At 53.3% G+C, this 18591-nt stretch overlaps 5 protein-coding genes across 5 annotated transcripts; 2 read left to right on the forward strand and 3 right to left on the reverse strand.

Moving 5' to 3' along the window:
- Positions 1-2987: 2987 nt before the first annotated feature.
- SIP5 (SNF1-interacting protein) lies at positions 2988-5629 on the reverse strand (the record flags this gene model as incomplete). The annotated part of the gene is made up of 2 exons (XM_049338745.1): positions 2988-5162; positions 5219-5629. 2 exons carry the CDS (start codon positions 5627-5629, stop codon positions 2988-2990), a joined length of 2586 nt encoding a protein of 861 aa, XP_049204630.1.
- Positions 5630-6622: 993 nt separating this feature from the next.
- J4E93_000788 (uncharacterized protein) lies at positions 6623-7963 on the reverse strand (the record flags this gene model as incomplete). Its single annotated transcript, XM_049338746.1, has 5 exons — positions 6623-6710; positions 6761-7091; positions 7142-7645; positions 7694-7750; positions 7798-7963. 5 exons carry the CDS (start codon positions 7961-7963, stop codon positions 6623-6625), a joined length of 1146 nt encoding a protein of 381 aa, XP_049204631.1.
- Positions 7964-9336: 1373 nt separating this feature from the next.
- J4E93_000789 (uncharacterized protein) lies at positions 9337-10057 on the forward strand (the record flags this gene model as incomplete). Its single annotated transcript, XM_049338747.1, has 2 exons — positions 9337-9340; positions 9408-10057. The coding sequence occupies 2 exons, from the start codon at positions 9337-9339 to the stop codon at positions 10055-10057; spliced, it is 654 nt and encodes a 217-aa protein (XP_049204632.1).
- A 204-nt stretch (positions 10058-10261) lies between these two features.
- J4E93_000790 (uncharacterized protein) lies at positions 10262-11160 on the forward strand (the record flags this gene model as incomplete). Its single annotated transcript, XM_049338748.1, has 2 exons — positions 10262-10366; positions 10429-11160. The coding sequence occupies 2 exons, from the start codon at positions 10262-10264 to the stop codon at positions 11158-11160; spliced, it is 837 nt and encodes a 278-aa protein (XP_049204633.1).
- A 4064-nt stretch (positions 11161-15224) lies between these two features.
- J4E93_000791 (uncharacterized protein) lies at positions 15225-16028 on the reverse strand (the record flags this gene model as incomplete). The annotated part of the gene is made up of 1 exon (XM_049338749.1): positions 15225-16028. One exon carries the CDS (start codon positions 16026-16028, stop codon positions 15225-15227), a length of 804 nt encoding a protein of 267 aa, XP_049204634.1.
- Positions 16029-18591: the final 2563 nt, after the last annotated feature.

An 18591-nucleotide genomic window follows, 5' to 3' on the forward strand; every position in this document is an offset into this window, starting at 1 on the left:
GACTATGTTGTCGTCGTCATCATGGCATGAAGTCAGGTTCGCTCTGATAGGTGTCCTCGGTAACCAAGCGCGCGGATACGACCAACCGCGGATAGTGGGGACATGCCCAGGTGGTGAAGTTTGTGTCATCCATCTAAGCCTCCAGCACGGTTCCTTGCAGAAAGCTTCGCACGTAAGACCCGTATCGTTTGCTTGACCTGTAGATAGTTACCGCGCGCAGGCGTGATGGGTTGGGTCGTTTACCGAACTCGGTGCTGGTATGGGATTCGCTCCAGTGGTTAAATGCTGTTGTTCCTTCAGTTTGTCTTGTTAAGGCTTGACCTCTTCATCGTCCCTAGATTGTATGCTACGACGCCGACGGTATGGTATGATGTTGCCTGGCTACATCACCTCGCATGCCGATATTGTTGATGGCACGATGGTGATGCAGGTAGGACGGCACTACTTACGCGGCCGAGCAACCACGCCGCCAAGGCAACAACGAAAGTATCCCAATAGCGAAGATGACGTCCAGAAAAAGTATCGAAAGGCGGGAGAGGCGCATTTGTCCAAGTCCGATGCGCGACTACCTGACGCCCTGCACGACTTTCGCATGTGAAAGTCCGCAAGTTCCGCAAAACAATCCGAGGACCCCAGCAAAGAAAAAAGGTTACTGCACATACGCGCGCCTACAAACCTCCGCTCCGCCCACATACCCTCAACACCTACCCACCTACCCACCAACCACCAACCGACACCCAACCATCCCTCGCAACCCGGATAAACACCCGCAGCCCGCGCACAACCTTGCGCAAAGGGTCTTAGAGCCCCACGCGTATTGTTGCCAGCGAGGCTGCGGACGGCTCACATGCACCAGTCTCCTCTCAGTCTTAACCCCTTGCAGGCTAGTTTCTGTGGGGTTCTTGCATGTTGACAGGAGGCCCGATGGGAAGGAAGTGAGCTATCTTCAACCGAGCAGATCACGCACGGCAACACACCGACATTCACGGACGATTTTCACGAGACAGCCTCTTCTCATATCTTCGGATTGCAGTTAGCAGGGACAGCGATGGTGTCGTGGTCACACGATGCGCGACGATGATGTGGGAAGACGTGAAGGACAGACCACTTTTGTCGCTTCTTCTCCGTCACCGTGTCGACTGTTGACTTTATCGTCGAAGTCTTTCCACAATTTCGTTTTGTCCTAGACTAAGATTGGGTATCTTAACCTAGTTGTATGCACGCGGTATGCCAACTCACCACACCGACTCTTTTTCCCACCCGCCGTTAGTTATGGGGTCAACAGATCAACAATAACACAGGCCCAGCCTCGTTTATTTTTTCCATCGTTCGCTACACTTAAGGCAGGCTTCAATATCGCAATTTCACGAACTGCATACTTACCTTTTTCTTGCGTTTTGATACTCTCGTTTTGTTTCGCTTTTCCATCTTGGCGGGAAGATTGAGCATCCGAGCTTCACGACAATAAACGATCACGAAACAAAGAGAAATTACGACTTCATTAAGGCGAAACCCCGCATTCCACTATCCACTACCTCCCGCCGCTACGACAACCATAAGCGTTACCAACACTCTCCCAAGCCACCAATACCGCCGTTCACCTAACACCATCAACACCACAATGGGAAAAGACTCCTCCTTCCGCCTCTGCATAGCCTCGCTCCTCATCATCCAAATCGCCTGCTGGGCCCTCACACTGCTCGATCTCTACCACCCTGGCAAGCCCACAGCTATGCTACGCACTACGATGGACTTGGCGTCGCTATATTTCACGAGGTTGGGAGGCCAGAGCAGCGCCGCGTTGCAGCACTTGAGTGTACGGGATATCACAGCGTTGGTCTACTGAGATGACGAATAAGAGAGGGGAACATTAACGACTTCACGACTTGGGATGACGGGTTATACGATGGGATGGCATGGCATGATACCAACGGCGTTTATTGGATTTGGGAGTACGGCGCATGGGTTCATCTTCTCCCATCACCGGGCTGGCCTGGGAAAGAAGGATGAATTTGTTTAAATACACGACACAAGCTTCAAAGTAGCGCGTATTTACCCACATTCATCCTTCTTCTCCCGGCCACCCCGGTCATCGCGCCGTCGAAACACCAATACAACAATACCACAACACAACCACACAACTAAACACAGCTCTCGCAGAACAGCTGACCACCCATCCCAGCCCCATCCCAGCCCCAGCCTCACAACCACATATCGTAACGGCACACATAACTGCTCCAAGGACCCAGCCATTGAAGTCTTGTTACCCTAGTATGTACGAACCCGTCACAGCAAAACGACACGATGTCTGAACTTAACAAATACACAATTCCTAGAGGCCTTGCAAAAGCCCTAGAAATTGTGAATTTGTTAAGCTCAGACAACGTGCCGTGACGTCACGGCTTGCATACTGGGGTAATACCACTTTAAAGGCTAGGTCCTCACAGGCCGTCCGTTAGTCAAGGTGTGAAGGAAGTATGACGATGGACAGCAGGAAAGATGTCGTGGGCTGGAAGGGGAGGAACAAAGGGAAACTGCACGCGCAGGTCGTGGTGCAAGGACTTAGTTTGAGCTTTGCTTTGTCTTTATATTTGATATGAATACCCCCCAATCAAACTACATGTTTCAATCACTCCACAGTACATGCTCAACATACTCCACTCAAGATGATCTTGTGATGTGATAAAATGCATTCTCTTTCCATGACATCTAGCTCAACAGACAAGGCTTTCACTTGCCCATCCGCATGATCCCCAGCAATTTCATACCAGAAAAGTAAAAGACCTTCCCACGCGCCCGATGAACCCACGGAACCCGAGATGACCGAAACACAGAATAGACACTAAGATCGTGTAGCGATTGTTCAACTCCCTTGTCCCCCGTTTGCGCCGTTTGTTTGATTGATTTGATAAACACCGATTTGAATGCATGTGGATGTGAAGTTCTTGACAAAGAAAAACTGGTCGTGTTGGTGTGATGGAATGATTTCACTGAGTGGCTTGGTGGTTCAACTCGTGCATCATGCTTACTTCGCCGAGGTGCTTCTGGTCGAAGTGGGAGTGGTCATCTGAGACGAGTTGAATGGGCGGCGCGGGGCTGATCTCGTCGTCGTCGTTTGATTGGGCGTCCTGCGTCTTTGGTGACTCTTCGCTTGGCCTGAGCGTCACTGTGCTCTCAGCTAGAGGCTCAGAGGTCTCGCTCTCTGCGGCTGTTGGAGCTTCAGGCGCCTTGCCGTTTGCAGTTGTAGCTTTCTCTTCAGTATGCGTCTCGCCTACGTCCTCGATATATTGGGGTTTGTTCTCATTCTTGTTGTCGTCTTCGGGGGTGATCGCCTTTGTGAGACTTTGGAAGTTGAACATTGGCTCCGTGCTATTCGAATCCTGTGGGGGGGTATCGGTGTCGCCTTGGGCTAAGCTGATACCTGATGCATTTGAACTAGGCACGTAAGAAGACCCGGGTGCGAGGTTGTTTTGGTTTTCCTGCTGTTGTAGTGAATTCTGGAATGAGTCGGCGAACGACGACGAGGATGAAGAGGCGTTGGATTTGGTGCGTTCAGGATGAGAAGGAGCTGGATTGCTAGTGTCGGACTTCTCCCGCTGAATCTGGGCGCGACTAGCTTCGAGATGTGCCTGCGGGTCGTCCTTGGTAGCCGGCGTGTTCAAAGTCGACGTCGGTTCTGACATGGGATTGAAGCCACCGGCGCCACCAGATCGATCAACTCCCTTTCCTTTCCCAGCCGCCGCAGAGCTGCCCGCTTCCGTTTCGTCGATGCCATCAATCTCGATGGGGTGGAAGCCGCTGCCGATATTCCGTTGGGCTTTGGCAACCTTCTTGATCTCCTTGGCCTTCTTCTTGCCCTCCTTCTTAGCTTCTTTGGCGGCGTCCTTCTCTTCCCTCTTCTTGCGGTCTTCTTCGGCTGCCAGACTCAGACGTATCGCTTCCATCATCATGAGCTCCTCGAGGTCATCAATCCTGTTTCCTCTCCTTGAGCTTATTCGGCTAGGGTATAGGTCGCCCGAGTTTCCTGGCTGACCAGACGAGCTTTCACCTTCACGGCGTGGTGTCCCGTGTCCACTGCTACCAGCGCTGTCACTAGTGAAGATCCGCCTTCGTCTTCCAAGGCCGAACCGGCTCTCTCCTTGTGGAAGATTTCCCATCATGTATGCAGCATTGTGTAGCGCAGTGGCGGCGGCAGCCCTTCGCAAAGCGTGTGATTTTGCGTCTGCCAGTTTCTTGGCCCAATCAGGCCGCACCATGTCGGTTGTTATCACAGTCTTGTCCGTGACTGCCAGTGACGTCGCCCTTCTTCTACCAGGACCGGCCGCAGTAGGCGAATTCAAGGACGAGGTGGATGACATTGCCGACGTCGCACTACCCATGCCGTTGTGGCCCTGACCATTGTAGACGAGCCCTCTCCTAAAAGGCGGCGGCTCGTAGGTCACTCCAAACTCGGTTTGTGTGCAGTACGGGCAAGCAGCTGCTTCCGAGACCAGCTGAACCTCTTCCTCCGGCTCAGCAGATTGCGCACTCTCAGCGCCTGGTTCTCCGTGGTGCTCTGGTGGATGTGGATCGGGTCTCTTGATCTGGACGAAGCACTCTGAGCAGATGGGCTGATCGCAGCAACGCGTCTTGTTCAGATGTGGCGGATAGTACATGAAGCAGATAGGGCACTCGGAGGCATTCTTGTAGAGAAAAGCCTCAACCCGTTGGCCATTAACGTACGGGTCTTTCGGGAGGTGTAGTTCTTGCGGGGCCATGTCAGACTGCGAAGCATTGCGGGAACCGGTCGCGAGAGAGGCAAGTGTTTTGGCGCGGCCACGGAAGAATGGCGAGGACGAGGAGTTGTTCGCGATCGGAGAGCCAGGCGAGGGGAGGGAGAAGGTGGGATTCGACGGGGAGAGACCACCTCCGCGCTCTGGCTCTTGAGACATGGAGCGAGCGCCCATGGGCACCGTGAGCTTGTTGAGACTGGGCTCTGAGCTGCGCGGGTTCCATGCCGTGCTGAGATGGTTGTTCGTGGTGACTCGAGGCGGCTCTTCGGGAGGTATGTCATCTGCGGCGGGCAGCGGGCGGCCGTTGACGACCTCGACAAGCTGGTGCTCAGTCCAAGTATCTTCGTGGTCATCGAGACCCCGCCAGAAGGGAGCGAGTCGTCGCTCAATCTATCACGTGTGAGTTCAGTCTCGTATTACTCCTCGTATCACGAATAGAGGCATACCTGTAGCTGCCGCACCGTGGGCTTGCTGAAGTCCTCTGGTCCCGTGTATACCCCGAGCGTGACCAGGTATCCTCCGTCGACGCCTTCCTCCTTCAAACTCCTCTCGCGCTCCTGAGCCCTCAGGATGCGGTCCTTCTCCAGCTTGCGGGCCTCGCGCTCCGCCTTTGTCTCCCGGCGCGGTTCAAGGGCGGGGTCGCGTTCGGCATTGTCGCCGGTGCGTATGCCGAGGAAAGACAGGTCCGGTCTGCTGCCTCTGTCTCTCCGCGAGTTTCCATAGGGACTGTTCCCCGGCCTGTCGTGTGTGGATGCGGCGGGCCCGGCAGCGGAGGGCGAGGTGGGCTGGTGGGCACTGGAGCGGCGGGCGTGGCCTCTCCGCTCCGGCGTGGCCTCTTTGCCCTGCGAGTTGCCCATGGTGCGGGTGGAAGGATGGATGGAGGAATTGGATTATCGATGGTGAAAGCGGATCGCGCCGGGCTCGCAGCAGGGCGGGCCGTGGATGCCCAAGTGCCAGTGACGCAGTCTGTGCGGGCAGGGATCAGGTCGTTATCGCGACGGCTAGCGAGGGAGAGGTGGTGGGCGTGTCCGGTGCAAGATAGCCGGTGTCACAAGGACATCGATGCTGGGGACTGGCCGTGGGTGGCCCTTTCCAACGCGCCTCACGAGATGCGATTAGATAGACAGAGTAGTCGCGATCGACAAAAGGGGCGCATGGGCGAGGCAGGCAGAGGCAGGTGCAGTGGGGGATGGGTGTCGACGAGCAACCCTGAGCGATGGAGCCCTGGAGTCGACGATTCCTGAATGATGTCGTTGCTTGGCAGCTACGCAGCGGACTGTCGATCGCAAATGAATGTTGCGTATGTAGGAAGCTTAGGGCCGAATGGGCGGGGCGATGGAAAAGGCAATCAGGCGTCAGGAGCGGCCGTCGATCATGTCAGCTCAGCATGCCTTCACCATCATTCACAGAGTCGAGTAGTGACGAGGATGCACGATGGAAGAGCAAACAGGCTGCGTGCTGGCGACATCTGGGCCTATATGCAGCCATGGCATGCAGCTAGGTCCTGGAGCTTGTGCCGCTTAGCCCGCGCCGCCACGATACCAATACCAGGAACCAACCTTGGGCCTTGTCCCAGTCCTGCTATTCCCGCCCGCAGTCGGCGACCACCAACATCACCACTTCGTTATCATCAAACACTCGAAATTCGCCCTCAAACACTGTGCTGTTCGCTACCAAGCAGACGTTGGGCGACACGCGAGCACTGCACCCCGCCCAAATGCGGGGCTCCAGACATTAACACTTGGTCAATGGGGTTGCATAACATGTTGCTTACTACCTCCCGTCCTACGCCGTGTCCACTGCTAGCCTCACCACCCTCGCGCCCCTTCAGAGGCCGCTACCGCCTCATGTCAGATCGTTCCAAATTCCCACGACGACTCCCAGTGGTATTTGTCTCCAGGGCCCGAGATCTGCTTGTCCAGCCGACCCCACTCCGGACTGTTCAACAATATTAGCTTGTGCCTGAAACGACGTCATCATCGACTTACTGGTTGATGCCATTAACGTAGTCTTGGGCCTCAATAGCGATGCACCCGTCGCGCGGGATGAATTTGTCTTGGCCAACAACACCCTGTGTGTTCTTGAACTCGCTCTTTCCGTCGTTCCAATTGCACGTGTAGAGGACAACGGCGTCTTGGTTCGTCGTCAACTTGGCCTCGATGCCGCTGTATGCGCTCGATAGCGTGAGCACAGCTGCACTCTTGTTCCTGCTCTCGTTGAACGCCCACGCGCCGTTGTAGCCGTGGCATCCGTTGCCACAGTGGTTCTCGAATTCCTCGTTGCCTGACGCAAACCCAAGTTCATGCGGTGCAGACCAGACTAATCAAATCAGCATCTACATATATTAGGTTTGTAGAGAGATTACTCACAATCATCAATGGCTCCGGCGGGGATTTGCGCAATCTCGCCGGTGGGAAGAGCGTTCGCATCGGCGACGAGCGCACGCTTGGCCTCTGGCATGTACACAGTGTGGTTCCAGACCGTGCGGTTGTCAAGGCGTTTGAAGGCATCGAGCTGGAAGTAAGTATGCTGCGTCAGCATGAGCGGCGTCTTGGCCTCGGGGGATGTGGCATCCATGGAGATGTGCCACTTGTTCTTCGAGACCGAGTATGTGACGCTCGCATCCACACGGCCAATCATACCCAACGAAGAGTTGGAAGCATCGCTGATGGAGAAGGTGATGGACGAATTGGTCACGGCGCTGACGTTCCACATCCTGTAGGACCAGTTGTTTGTACCGCTGTGGAGGGTGTTTGGGCCATCGTTCTTCTCAGTGTGGTACGTGACGTTGTCAATGGAGTATTCGCCGTTGCCAATGCGGTTGACATATCGTCCTGGGATGGCATTGTAGACAGGGTGTCCGGGGTCCACGGCTGGAGATTGTTAGATTGTCTTACGATGCATGCGCGACAACAGCTTACGGTAGTAGGACGTGTTGTCGTAACCTAGGACGATGTCTAGCTCCTGGCCTGTCGGGTCTGGATTCTATTAGTAGATATCATCTAGCATGACAAGTGCATTCTACCTTTGACGAAAAGGTTGGTAAGTGTAGCGGCATAAGGAATGAACTGCGCCCTGATCCCCTCGGCCTCAATTGTGTACCTTCCTTGCGCGTCTGGATGTGGAGAGCCTGGGTGAGCAAGCGCACCTTGTGCTGCTGCAGCGGCAAGAGCGACTGGGAGATACCTCATGGTGAAGTAGGCTAAGAAGTACTGGAGTAGGAAAGAGCAACCGCGCCAGCAACTATCCAACCTACAGCACCCACATCTTTATACATTGCAATCCAAAAGCGCCCCTCCAAACTGCATGCACCTTCATTTCTAGAAGTTCGCCCTGATATTAATCATCACTGGCGCCATGGGTGTATCCGGGGTTAAACGGGGGCTTGGCCATATAAAGCAATCTGTCTGAAGTATTACTCCGGCACCTCCTGCAGGTACTAGGTGCCTTAGCCGGGCGTCCCTATGCTCTAAGTAGATACTTGAGTGCATTATGTCTTGTTTGCTAGATCAAATCTGGAGTTGGTCTTTGATGGGGTGTGGAGGGCAAGACGCGCAGGCGGTTCTGCGGCACGTTACTTGCCATGTGGGGCGACGAGCCGGATGTGATGAGGCTTGCTCCGGGGATGCCCATCTTCCTGCTGCAGCGAGCCTTGGACGTCACCATTCTCCATCGCAGCTGAATCTCTGGCATCTGTGGAATATACTCGCATCGCTCTTCGATATTCTTTCTCCTGGACAATTGGTGTTGTCGCCTCCTCTTTCCGCATAACGAAGCTTCTGTTCTGTCCCTGAGCGATTGGATTCCTCACTTACTCTCATCAACAATTAAAGGATTATAGGCTATGTCTCAACATGTTACACCAAATAGCGGCACCTCTGGTGGGCACTGCGATTGCAGGACGTCCGCAAAAGTAGAATTCGTCCCTTGACATCCAATAGCACCTGCAGCCTCCTGCCGCGTGTCTGGTTGCCTAACATACCCATGCTTGGCAGCTGATGGGCTGAAGGTACATTGGAAGGATCGAACGTACTCACCTCAACATTTCCTACAAACAAGCTCTTCTTATCCCCAACCATGGGCGCGCTTGAATTCATCTGCGACCGAAGGTTCCACCGCAGTTTTGTGCTTCCCGCCAACCCAGATGCCGACCGACCCAAACCCTATCATGTGTCTTACTCCGACTTTGGCGACGCCGACAGCAACGCAGTCGTCTTGTTCTGTGGAGCTATGTTTGGGCAGCGCCTGTCTTACTCCCCTTTGGATCAATTAGCAAAGAAGCATCATGTCCGAATCATCCATCCGGATCGTCCCGGTGTTGGTGGGAGTGATGCTGTGACGCCTGAAAAGCGGATTCAGACTTGGCTCGGTTTGTAAACATGTTCTTCCATTAAGGCGGCTAACTCATCCACGTAGAAATGGTTCCCCAACTCTTGGCGCATTTGAATATCGAGCATGTCTCGGTTGCTAGTCACAGTGGGGGTGACATCTACCTCGTGAACCTTATCCTCGCCTATCCACACCTGCTCAATCCCAATCATCCATACGTCTGTTTCTTCGCTCCATGGGTACACTACTCCCACACGAAGATGACGCATCTACAGGCTACTGGGCTTCTTCCCGCATCTCTAATAGGGAAAATGGGCCCCGTCGCCAGATTCATTAATCAGAATGTCGTTCCGCTGGTTGGCTTGAGCGGCACCCTCGTTCAAGGGATATCCACGTCATTGTCACGCTCAAGCCCTACTGCAGGCCCAGTCGCTCTTGCAGGGTCTGAAACAATTGAGCCTAGAGAGCCAGATGATGGCCCACACGACACTCTCTACGATGTCGCACTGGACGACCCAAAAGTCGTGGATGATCTGCGAAACCACATCACCAAGTTCGTTTTCGCAGAGTCCGTGGACGGCGTCTCAGCAGACACACAGATGTTCTTGAGACGCTCTGTTCCGTGGAGTACTCCCATAGTCGAATGGGAAGATCTCGACGACGCAGTACAGCTGCTGTCCAAGACCATTGGCGAAGATGATCGACTGGCAGGAAACAGACGGGTCTGGGATATCGACTGCATGCACGCAGAACAGGACCAACTGGTCGGCGATAAAGGCAGGGATTGGTTCAACGCGATATGGGTACCAAGCCAAAGCTATGATTACAAAAATGAAGTGCTCCCAGGTACCGATCACGACTTGTTGGTGGACCCTGCCTTTGGTGGGAGCGAGAAATGGTTGCAGCGGGTCAGCGAGTCCTGGCAGACTTCGCAGCCTGTCGTAGCGGCCCCTTAGCATCAAATCTACTTTTGCATCGTCGCATAGAAGTACATCAATCGATAGTCTAGCCTTTGGTTTACCTATACTTGCATGCAAAAGTGATGACTCGTGCATGCAACGGAGATAACACGGTGCTTTGCAGTAACGCCGATCTGACGTCTTCGTCCAAGCGAGTCGCAGGGCTGGACACGCGAACACCATCATAGCCCTGCATCAACCATGGCCGAAGACATGCACATAAACCCCCAACGCGCGAAGCAGCTCACCGAGAACATTGCGAGCATAACCTCGCGCATCAACGCCGCCCGCCAAGGCAGCAAAGAAGTAACGCCCACCCATCTCCCCAATCCCCCCAAAACCCACCTGCTAACAACGCGACACTCCAGGTCCGCCTCATCGCCGTCTCCAAACTCAAACCCGCAAACGATATCCTCGCCCTGCACAAACCCGCGCCCCCCTCGCAATCACCGCTACAGACGCACTTCGGCGAAAACTACGTCCAAGAACTCCTCGAGAAGCACAAAATCCTGCCCCGCTCCATAAAATGGCACATGATCGGCGGATTGCAATCGAACAAGTGCAAGCAGCTGGCTGAACAGGTGCCGAATCTGTGGTGTGTGAGTAGCGTGGATAGTGAGAAGAAGGCGAATGAGCTGGAGAAGGGGAGGAGGGCGTTGGTCGAGAAGGGCGGGGAGGGAGAAGATAAAGTAGAGGGCAAGTTGAGGGTAAAAGTCCAGGTCAACACCTCCGGCGAAGAATCCAAATCCGGCGTCGAGCCCTCCGATACCCTCGCGCTATGCCGGCACATCATAGAGAAATGTCCGCATCTCCTCCTCCACGGCCTCATGACCATCGGCGCTATTGCGCGCAGTCAAGCCACGACGCCCGAGACTGAAAACGAGGATTTTGTTAAGCTGAAGGAGGTTAGAGATCAGGTCGATAAGGAGTTGGGGTGGGGAGAGGGTCAGCTGGAGTTGAGTATGGGGATGAGTGCGGATTTTGAGGGGGCGATACGCATGGGGAGTGATGAGGTTAGGGTGGGGAGTCAGATTTTTGGGGAGAGGCCGGCGAAGAAGGATGCTGTTGTTATGGAGAAGGAGACGAGGGGGGAGAGCTGAAGGTACAAAAGTGTGGGCGGGTTATAACTGCTCGCGTATTGTGTTTGGAGAAAGATGTGAGCGTTCCGCGCTGTCAGATTATTTTCACCTCTCTCTCCACTGCTCTGTCGTTCATTGCGTCTAATGCTATCTTATCCGCGTGGTTTATGCGGTAATACACACGGATACATATACGGAGCAAACCAATACGTACATATTCGCCTTCTTTTCCTTCTGCCGCCTTCAATATGAGCCAAAGCTGTTCTGTATACTGGTCGTCTTTGTACTCAGAGAGCTTGAGCACGAAGACCCACTGGCCGACCTCACAAGGACGCATCGTATCCCAATGCACTTTCCACTTGTCAGACAGAGAAAAGCACTCTCCTTCTGGTACCAGACCGTGATCATCAACATCTTTCGACTCTTGTTTCTGTAGAGCCAGAACCTTTCCCCGTATGACAATGAACCCACCCGATAGTTGACCCATAGGGTCATCGCCTTTAGGTATTGTCAGCACGCGGACAAGAGAAGCGCAAGTTTTCACTGGTCTCGCAAACCAGCGCCACATTATCGGCTCTTGGACTGCGGCCCATGACCATGAAGGAGCGCGCCATTCCTTGTGTTCGACGCGTGCTGACCCACGAACCCACCAGCCAAGGCTTTCGGGTAAGCTAATCTCCCAGTGGCCTGCCATATATCTGCCCATTCTTGGAGAAGCAGTTTTGGCCAGTGTTTGTATGGCAGGAAAAACGTCGCTGGCATATGTGAGTGATTGCGACGAGTATCTCGAAACCAACAGCTTCCAACTCTCTTCGATACTCCGGTTGGGCGACGGCTTCCCACTCAAAATGGCTGCCCACTTGCTTTCGTGCCCAAAACTTGATCTATGGTGTTCGTGATTGTCGCATTCGCAGTCGGAGGATTCTCGACATTCCCACCATAGTTCTGTTTTCATAAAATGAACTATTCTCCTGGATAGTATCCGCTCTTGGAATACCCAGCCTCTCGTATACAAAGGGGTTTCGAATTGGGTTAGTAGCTCATGGCAGTGAATCTCATATGTTCCATGGTCTCTATTCGTGAAAGTTTTCCGACGAGATGCGAAAGGTTCGTTAGCCGCAGCAAAGCAACCCTGATGAGAGTCGACAAAACCTGTTGTTGAAAGGGTAATTGCTGCGTCTTCGTATATCTTCGACATCCTGCTCCCTTCATGACGCCAGTCATCGATGGAGTCCTGGATGATACCTAAGCTGTGGTCAGTGCGTTTGACAGGGCGTGATTTCTCTAAGCACCAGCGAGACAAAATGCTTACAGAGAGAATCGATCCATAAGTATTGGATACCAAGGTAGTAAGCAAACTCGATAGCGTGTTGAAAAGCTAGGGGCAGATTCTCGCAGGGGATCTTGCTTGAGTATCGTTCAAGGTTTTCCGTGGTAGTTACTTGGATTGCCTTTTCTCCCCAACAATGACTGAGACAGGCGTACACACCAACCCTATCCTTTGAGGTATACAGCTTGGCATCCGCGGGTCCGTCGATCTTGACTACTCTTGTTGGTAGCGGCGTTTTCGAAGCCTGTCCACACGCACTGTGCTTGGAAACACACTGGGAGAACCATTTCTTGACTTTTTCAACGGAAGCTAGGGAGCTCAGAGGGCCTGTGATGACCTGGCCATGTTCTAGATATCTCCACGGACACGAAGGATCTGCAAATATTAGTAGCAGTTGGGAAAATATCTTCCGAACAGATGACAAGCGAGACGTACTTTGCGAAGGTTTGAGAACGTATTTGCCCGATAGAGAAGGTGTGCTCTTCACAAAGATATTTGTCAGAGTTGGATCTGTCGGCACGATGCCCATGTTGAAGTTCAATTCGCGGTAGCAACTGTCAATTGTGTAATGCTTTCCAAGCACTGGCCGGTAAGAGGATGTCTTGCAGTTGTGACCAAAGTGAAGACGTATCACGTTTCCAGGTCTTTCGAGATGCGCCATGTAAGGCTCCAGTATCCAAGAGACGATCTGGCACCCAGAGCAGCCTCGCTCAGCAGTTCGGCTGACCTCCCTTGCGTCTACCACGTGTTCTGGTACACGGGATGAGAGATGATGCTTGAAGCGATATCTCGAATCCCAGACCTCGTTTCCGAGGTTGAGACACACTGGACATATTGACTCGGGAAGGACCTCATCTGCAGCCACGAAAGGCTTTTTACACGCTCGTGAAGGCATCCGTTTCCTGTTAAGGCTCCATGATGAGCTGATTGTAGGGGCTCCAAGCTTTTCTGAGGCTAGTGGATGTGCCCACTTCCTTTTAAGGCTCGATCGTGTGTCATGGCGAAAGGCTCCAGGCTGAAGATCGCACGCTTCGTCCGCCATGGTGTACGGACGTCTGGATTCGATGTCGCAAAATAGAGTACAACAGAGTTTCGGCCGAGTAGGGAAGAAATATGTCAGCTGTGTTGTGAAGTGGGTGAAGTGGGTGAGAGCTCTGGAGTGGAGGAAAGATGAGGAAGCCACCAGGCCACCTGGGCTCCACCTGGGCGCAGCCTGATCACGTGTATGCGGGGTGCAGGCGCCCGCGAGGCCACCAATGACGCTCGTATGACTTTACGAGCGCTTTCAGACAGGAACGCATCATTCTGTTCTTCTGATTATCGTGCCAGGCTACCTGGGTACAATCTAAAAACGCGAGCGCCTTTATAGGGCAAGTGTGGAGCAAAAGGGCGCAGCTACTTAGGTACCACCGAGCTATAGTACAGCATTCCGCTTAGCGCCTAAACCATCGATGGTGGATATGGTCAACCGCACATCGATACCCCCCTTCAATATCCTCCTACTTTTATTCAGTCCCGATGAAGAACCTTCCTAATATATTCGACTCACAGTCTCTCTTCGAAAGATCATCGAACCGTAGCCTGAAGCAAACATGGCCAGCGATTCGGTTCAGAATCAAGAGGAGGGTTGGTTAGGCCGCCTACTTAACGGAGATTCTGGGGCCATTGCAAATGAATCCACATTGTGGCAGCTCTACCGCATTTTTGAGGATACAATGACTGGCAAAGCCTCGGCCAAGGACTCGGCGTCTAAAACAGCTTCTCTCGTCTCCTCTGAACCGAAAGCCTGGTATGACGTTATTGGGATATATGTCACCTCCGCAGAAAATATCGCGGACGAAGATGCACTGAAAGCACTAGTGGACTACATTGTGAAACTGGCAAGTCTTCCCGACGCTATCAACGAGAGCCATGAAACGGTCGTCATCGATCACATAGGCCACGCCGGGGCGTCGGTGCCCATTGAGCCAGGAGAACCTCTCGTGATGGGGTATGGAGGGAAGAGACTGTGGAGGGACTTGCCAGACTTGAGTATGGAAATAACAGAGCGCTTTCAAGGTAAGAGATGCCCACAGTGTGCGGTGGTTGCTTTGTTAGTTGGCTTACTCGTCAGCATAGGGCCTGAGCAGTACCTTTCAGATACACCATCACCAGCGGACCTTGAAACTGCAAAGACGTTATGGAAGAACTTCAATACTTTCCTCGCCCTCTTAGCCACAAGCGCTAGGGCTCAAACAATTCCAATTCTTGCAAATGGGATTCGCATGGCCCGCATGACCTTGAAGACAGCCCTCGAACACTCGCCAAACACAAGCAGGGGCAAGAATACTGATCTGCACATACCCGCTGCCGAGGCATGGTTCCGGATTGCGGGAGATGAGATTGAAAAGCTTTGTGAAGCTGGGACGGAGACGTTGCCCCCGGGTGATCTTTGGGTCAGTCAAGGGGGCGGGGATGTTTGCGACAGTGCTAGATTGGGGTTTTGGAAGAAGAGAATGTCTGAGTTGGGGGCTTAGTATGGGGAAGACGTCGCAAAATAATGACAATGAATAATGTCAAATCTGTAGGAGACGGAGGCAGCGTGGCAAATACATGACTGTAGCATCGATGCTTTGATGCTCACATATCGAAGCGTGGCGGAGACAATGCACAGGCGAGCCATAGACAACGCCATCAAAGCTAATCAATATGCCTACGTTTCATCATTACGTAGCCCTGTGTCCCCCGAATACAGCCTGAATAATACAAACAATACTTAAGCAGCCGGATCTAAGAATCCCTCCAACGTTTCGTAGTTCAACGGCTTGAACAACTCATTGCTCAGATCCGCACCGCTACTTCCCAACAAGCCTTCAAAGTTTTCAAACGCGGCGTCGAAATTCAGCCAGTCCGGTGACTGCTCAGCGAATCCAAATCCGGCGGGAGGGCCCGTCATAGGCGCGCGATCTGCGCGTTCGCTACTTGTGGGGTGTTGACCGGGTGTAGGAGCGCTTATCGGGTTGAGAAGACTGTTCATGGGCGAGTTGGCGTGAGGATGATTTTGGTGTTGCTGGAGCCGAGGGTCGATAGGCGTCTCCCCCATGTTCTGCGACCAGGGCTGCGACTGGTTTTGTGGTGGCATTTGGTTGTTATGTGCGTTTTGCGGTGCTGGCGGCTCCGTCTTCGGCTCGGTCGGTCGGGGTTCGGCTGGAACCGGTACCGGCGTGTTGACAGCGTTGGTATTACGTCCTGCTGCATTGCTGAGCACAGCTCGTCCGAGATCAGCTGTCGTGCCTGCAGACCACCACGAGTTTCGTAATCGGTCGAGAAGCCGGACGCATTGCTTGAGTTCTTCGGTGGCGCGGTTGACGTGGACCTTTAGGCGGCGCGAGCGGAAGTGACGATACACCACGCTGAGGGCTACACCGAGTGCGTAGGGTACGATCGGAAGCGGTGGAAGTAGCTCGGGGGATTCAGCGTTGAGAAGATGAATCACTCGTGTCGCGGAGAGACTCTGTCGGACGTAAGAGGGGGTTGACTTGACCGGCGCGTTAATGGAGAGGGATTTGTGGGAGGCCATGCACATGGTATGATGGAAAAGCGATAAAAGACCTGGAAATATTAGCAAAGATAAAACTTCAGGAATTGAAGCAGTTTACTCATGATAGGGCCATCGAGCTTGTCTTCGCCGTCCCCAACCATCTCTTCAAACCCTAAGAAGTCATCACCTTCCCAGCCTGTCTCTTCAGCAGCTCTGCCAGGCCTATAGTAGTCGATGACTTTGTCCAACATCTCGGAGATTTGAAGCCAAATTCCAAATGGGCTTGATCTCTTTTCTGGATCTTGAGGAAGCTGTCTCAAACTGTTGTCGCGATCGTGCATTAGCAAAGGTCTTCCGTTCATACAAGCGTTGATCTTATCCAGACTCCAAAGACACCAGAAGACATCCTCCAAATTGCCTTGGGATTCCGAACTTTGGTTTTTCCATTGATGTCCAAATTGAAGGCCGAAGGTATGCGCGTGATGGATGGCTTGTGCAAGATGCATGGAGGCTTGCTCGGCGCCATCTGGACCTTCGCAATGAAGCGATATGAGAGCAAGCACTTGGATGAGCACGACGCGATTCTTCTCTAGCTTTGCTTCGATCCCAACAATGACGGCGTTGTAGAGCCTTTGAGAGAACTCGCGTGGATTGAGTGGCTGGGTCTCGTTACCCAAGTAAAGGTGCTTGGCGGCTGTTGCGTGTTTTGAAGCGACAATACAAATTGCTTGCATCAGAATTCGAGGTTCCCGACCATAGTTGTACTGCTCGTAGAAAAGCTCCTTGTCCACAAGCGGGAGCAGCGGATGGACGTAGCTGAAATAGATCTCGAGAAGCGCAGTTTGGTTCATACGAGAAGGGAGTATATCAACTCCGACCGCGTCTAGGTAGGTTAGGAGAGCCCTAGATACCTGAGCCTCCTGGTTGGAATGCGGACCTGTTTCTACGATCCGCGAAGCGCCTGAACCCACTTGCGACGATGTCTGTCTCTGATCTCTTTCTTCGATCCATTGTCCAATGGGAGGGTGACTGGGTGACTGGGCAGTCTTTCCACGCTCGGAGTGAACTTGCTCTCGCAGGACGGCTTCAGGATTGAGATAGCCCAAGAAGTTGGGTGGTGTTTGGACTGTGTGGTCCGAGGCCGGACTCTGCGGCGGCGGCATTGTGGATTGAGCATGGCCGTAGTCTCCACGCGCTCCCCTGGGATCATGATAATGGCCGTTCGCGGCAGGACTGTCAGAGGATGTCGGATTGCTTCCGCCACCACTTTGGGGAACGTTGCCGCCACCGCCCGTGGCTCCCTCGTCGTCATCAAAAGTATGCGAGCACCGTTTCTAGTATAGCGTCAAATAATGGCCTTCAGAAGTTTACTGCTAGAACTTACTCTTCTCTTCTTGCATGATTCGCAGGCGCGGTGGACTCCTGTTGGCGCCGTTAGTTGCTGCTTGTTGTGTTGCGCGTTGCGCACGGTCTATACGCACTTTTGCGCTTTCGGAAAAACTCGTTGTTCGCAGCAAATGTGATCATTGTCGACATGTCGGTGGCCTGTGGGTGCGCTTCGTTCGCGCAGGTCGTGTATCGCAGGTAAGAGACGCTTGTTCTCCGTAAGACAACACGAGGTTGACGTTGCCAAGGTGGTGCTTCGTACACGTGATACGGTCGCGCGCCTGCCGCCTCCGCACTTGCTGGCGCTTGTGGAGCCGAGGCGATGGTTTGGCCGCCAAAACCGTGAAACCGCAGGCATCACGAAACCTGCCCTACCGTTCGCATATTGCGGAGCAGCCCGGCTCGTCAATGTTGCTTACATCAACCTGAACCCTGAAGCATACGGTGTGGTTTGTTGTTATGATACTGACCAGCAGAGGCTGATGTATCCCTCATGACGCGCTTTCGTGGCGCACGTCACAACGCACCTGGACAGCCACATCGAGCTTCTGCGGAGTTCATCTCAATACGGTCTCGTACTGGATCACTCGCCTTCCGTCCGTCCCGTCTCGCTCTATCACCAATACGGCTGCGCCTCCTATCACCGATAGTGCTGCTAATCAGACTCGCTCTAGTCGTATCCCCACAGCGAGAGACACGAGTACTTCCGTCTCTTACCTTGTTTCACATTCGAGGGTTTCTCTCAAAATCATTCGCAAAAGCTACGGATAGCTCATTACAATGCGCCATCGCAGTATCTGTAGATGGCAACCGAGGCAGCCCTCGAGGCCGTCCCGCACCCGTTCTAATCTTAGGTACCTTTCTCGGGCCTTCATATACCATACGCGGACCACGTACCTGGAAAAACCATGGTAATATCATCTGAAAACCCTTACCGCACGCTTCATCAATATGAATCAGACGACATGGCAGGCCGCTAATTACCAGCGCGCGTTCCACGTAGTGCGAAATGGACAGATTCACCAACAAACCAATTCGAGAACAGGACATCCGGGAGGGACTCACAAATGTTTCAAGGCTTGTCGAACTCACAATATTGGGGCCTGGATACCTTCAATACACCCGAACGCATCTATATGCTTGGCGTAACCAGCATGTATCTGTCCGACGATGCTTTCATCAGATGGTCGCCTCCACTCTAGTGTCATGTGTATGT

This window comes from Alternaria ventricosa (assembly GCF_023758065.1).
Source record: "Alternaria ventricosa strain BMP 2768 chromosome Unknown scaffold_1, whole genome shotgun sequence".
Taxonomy (NCBI): Eukaryota; Fungi; Ascomycota; class Dothideomycetes; order Pleosporales; family Pleosporaceae; genus Alternaria; species Alternaria ventricosa.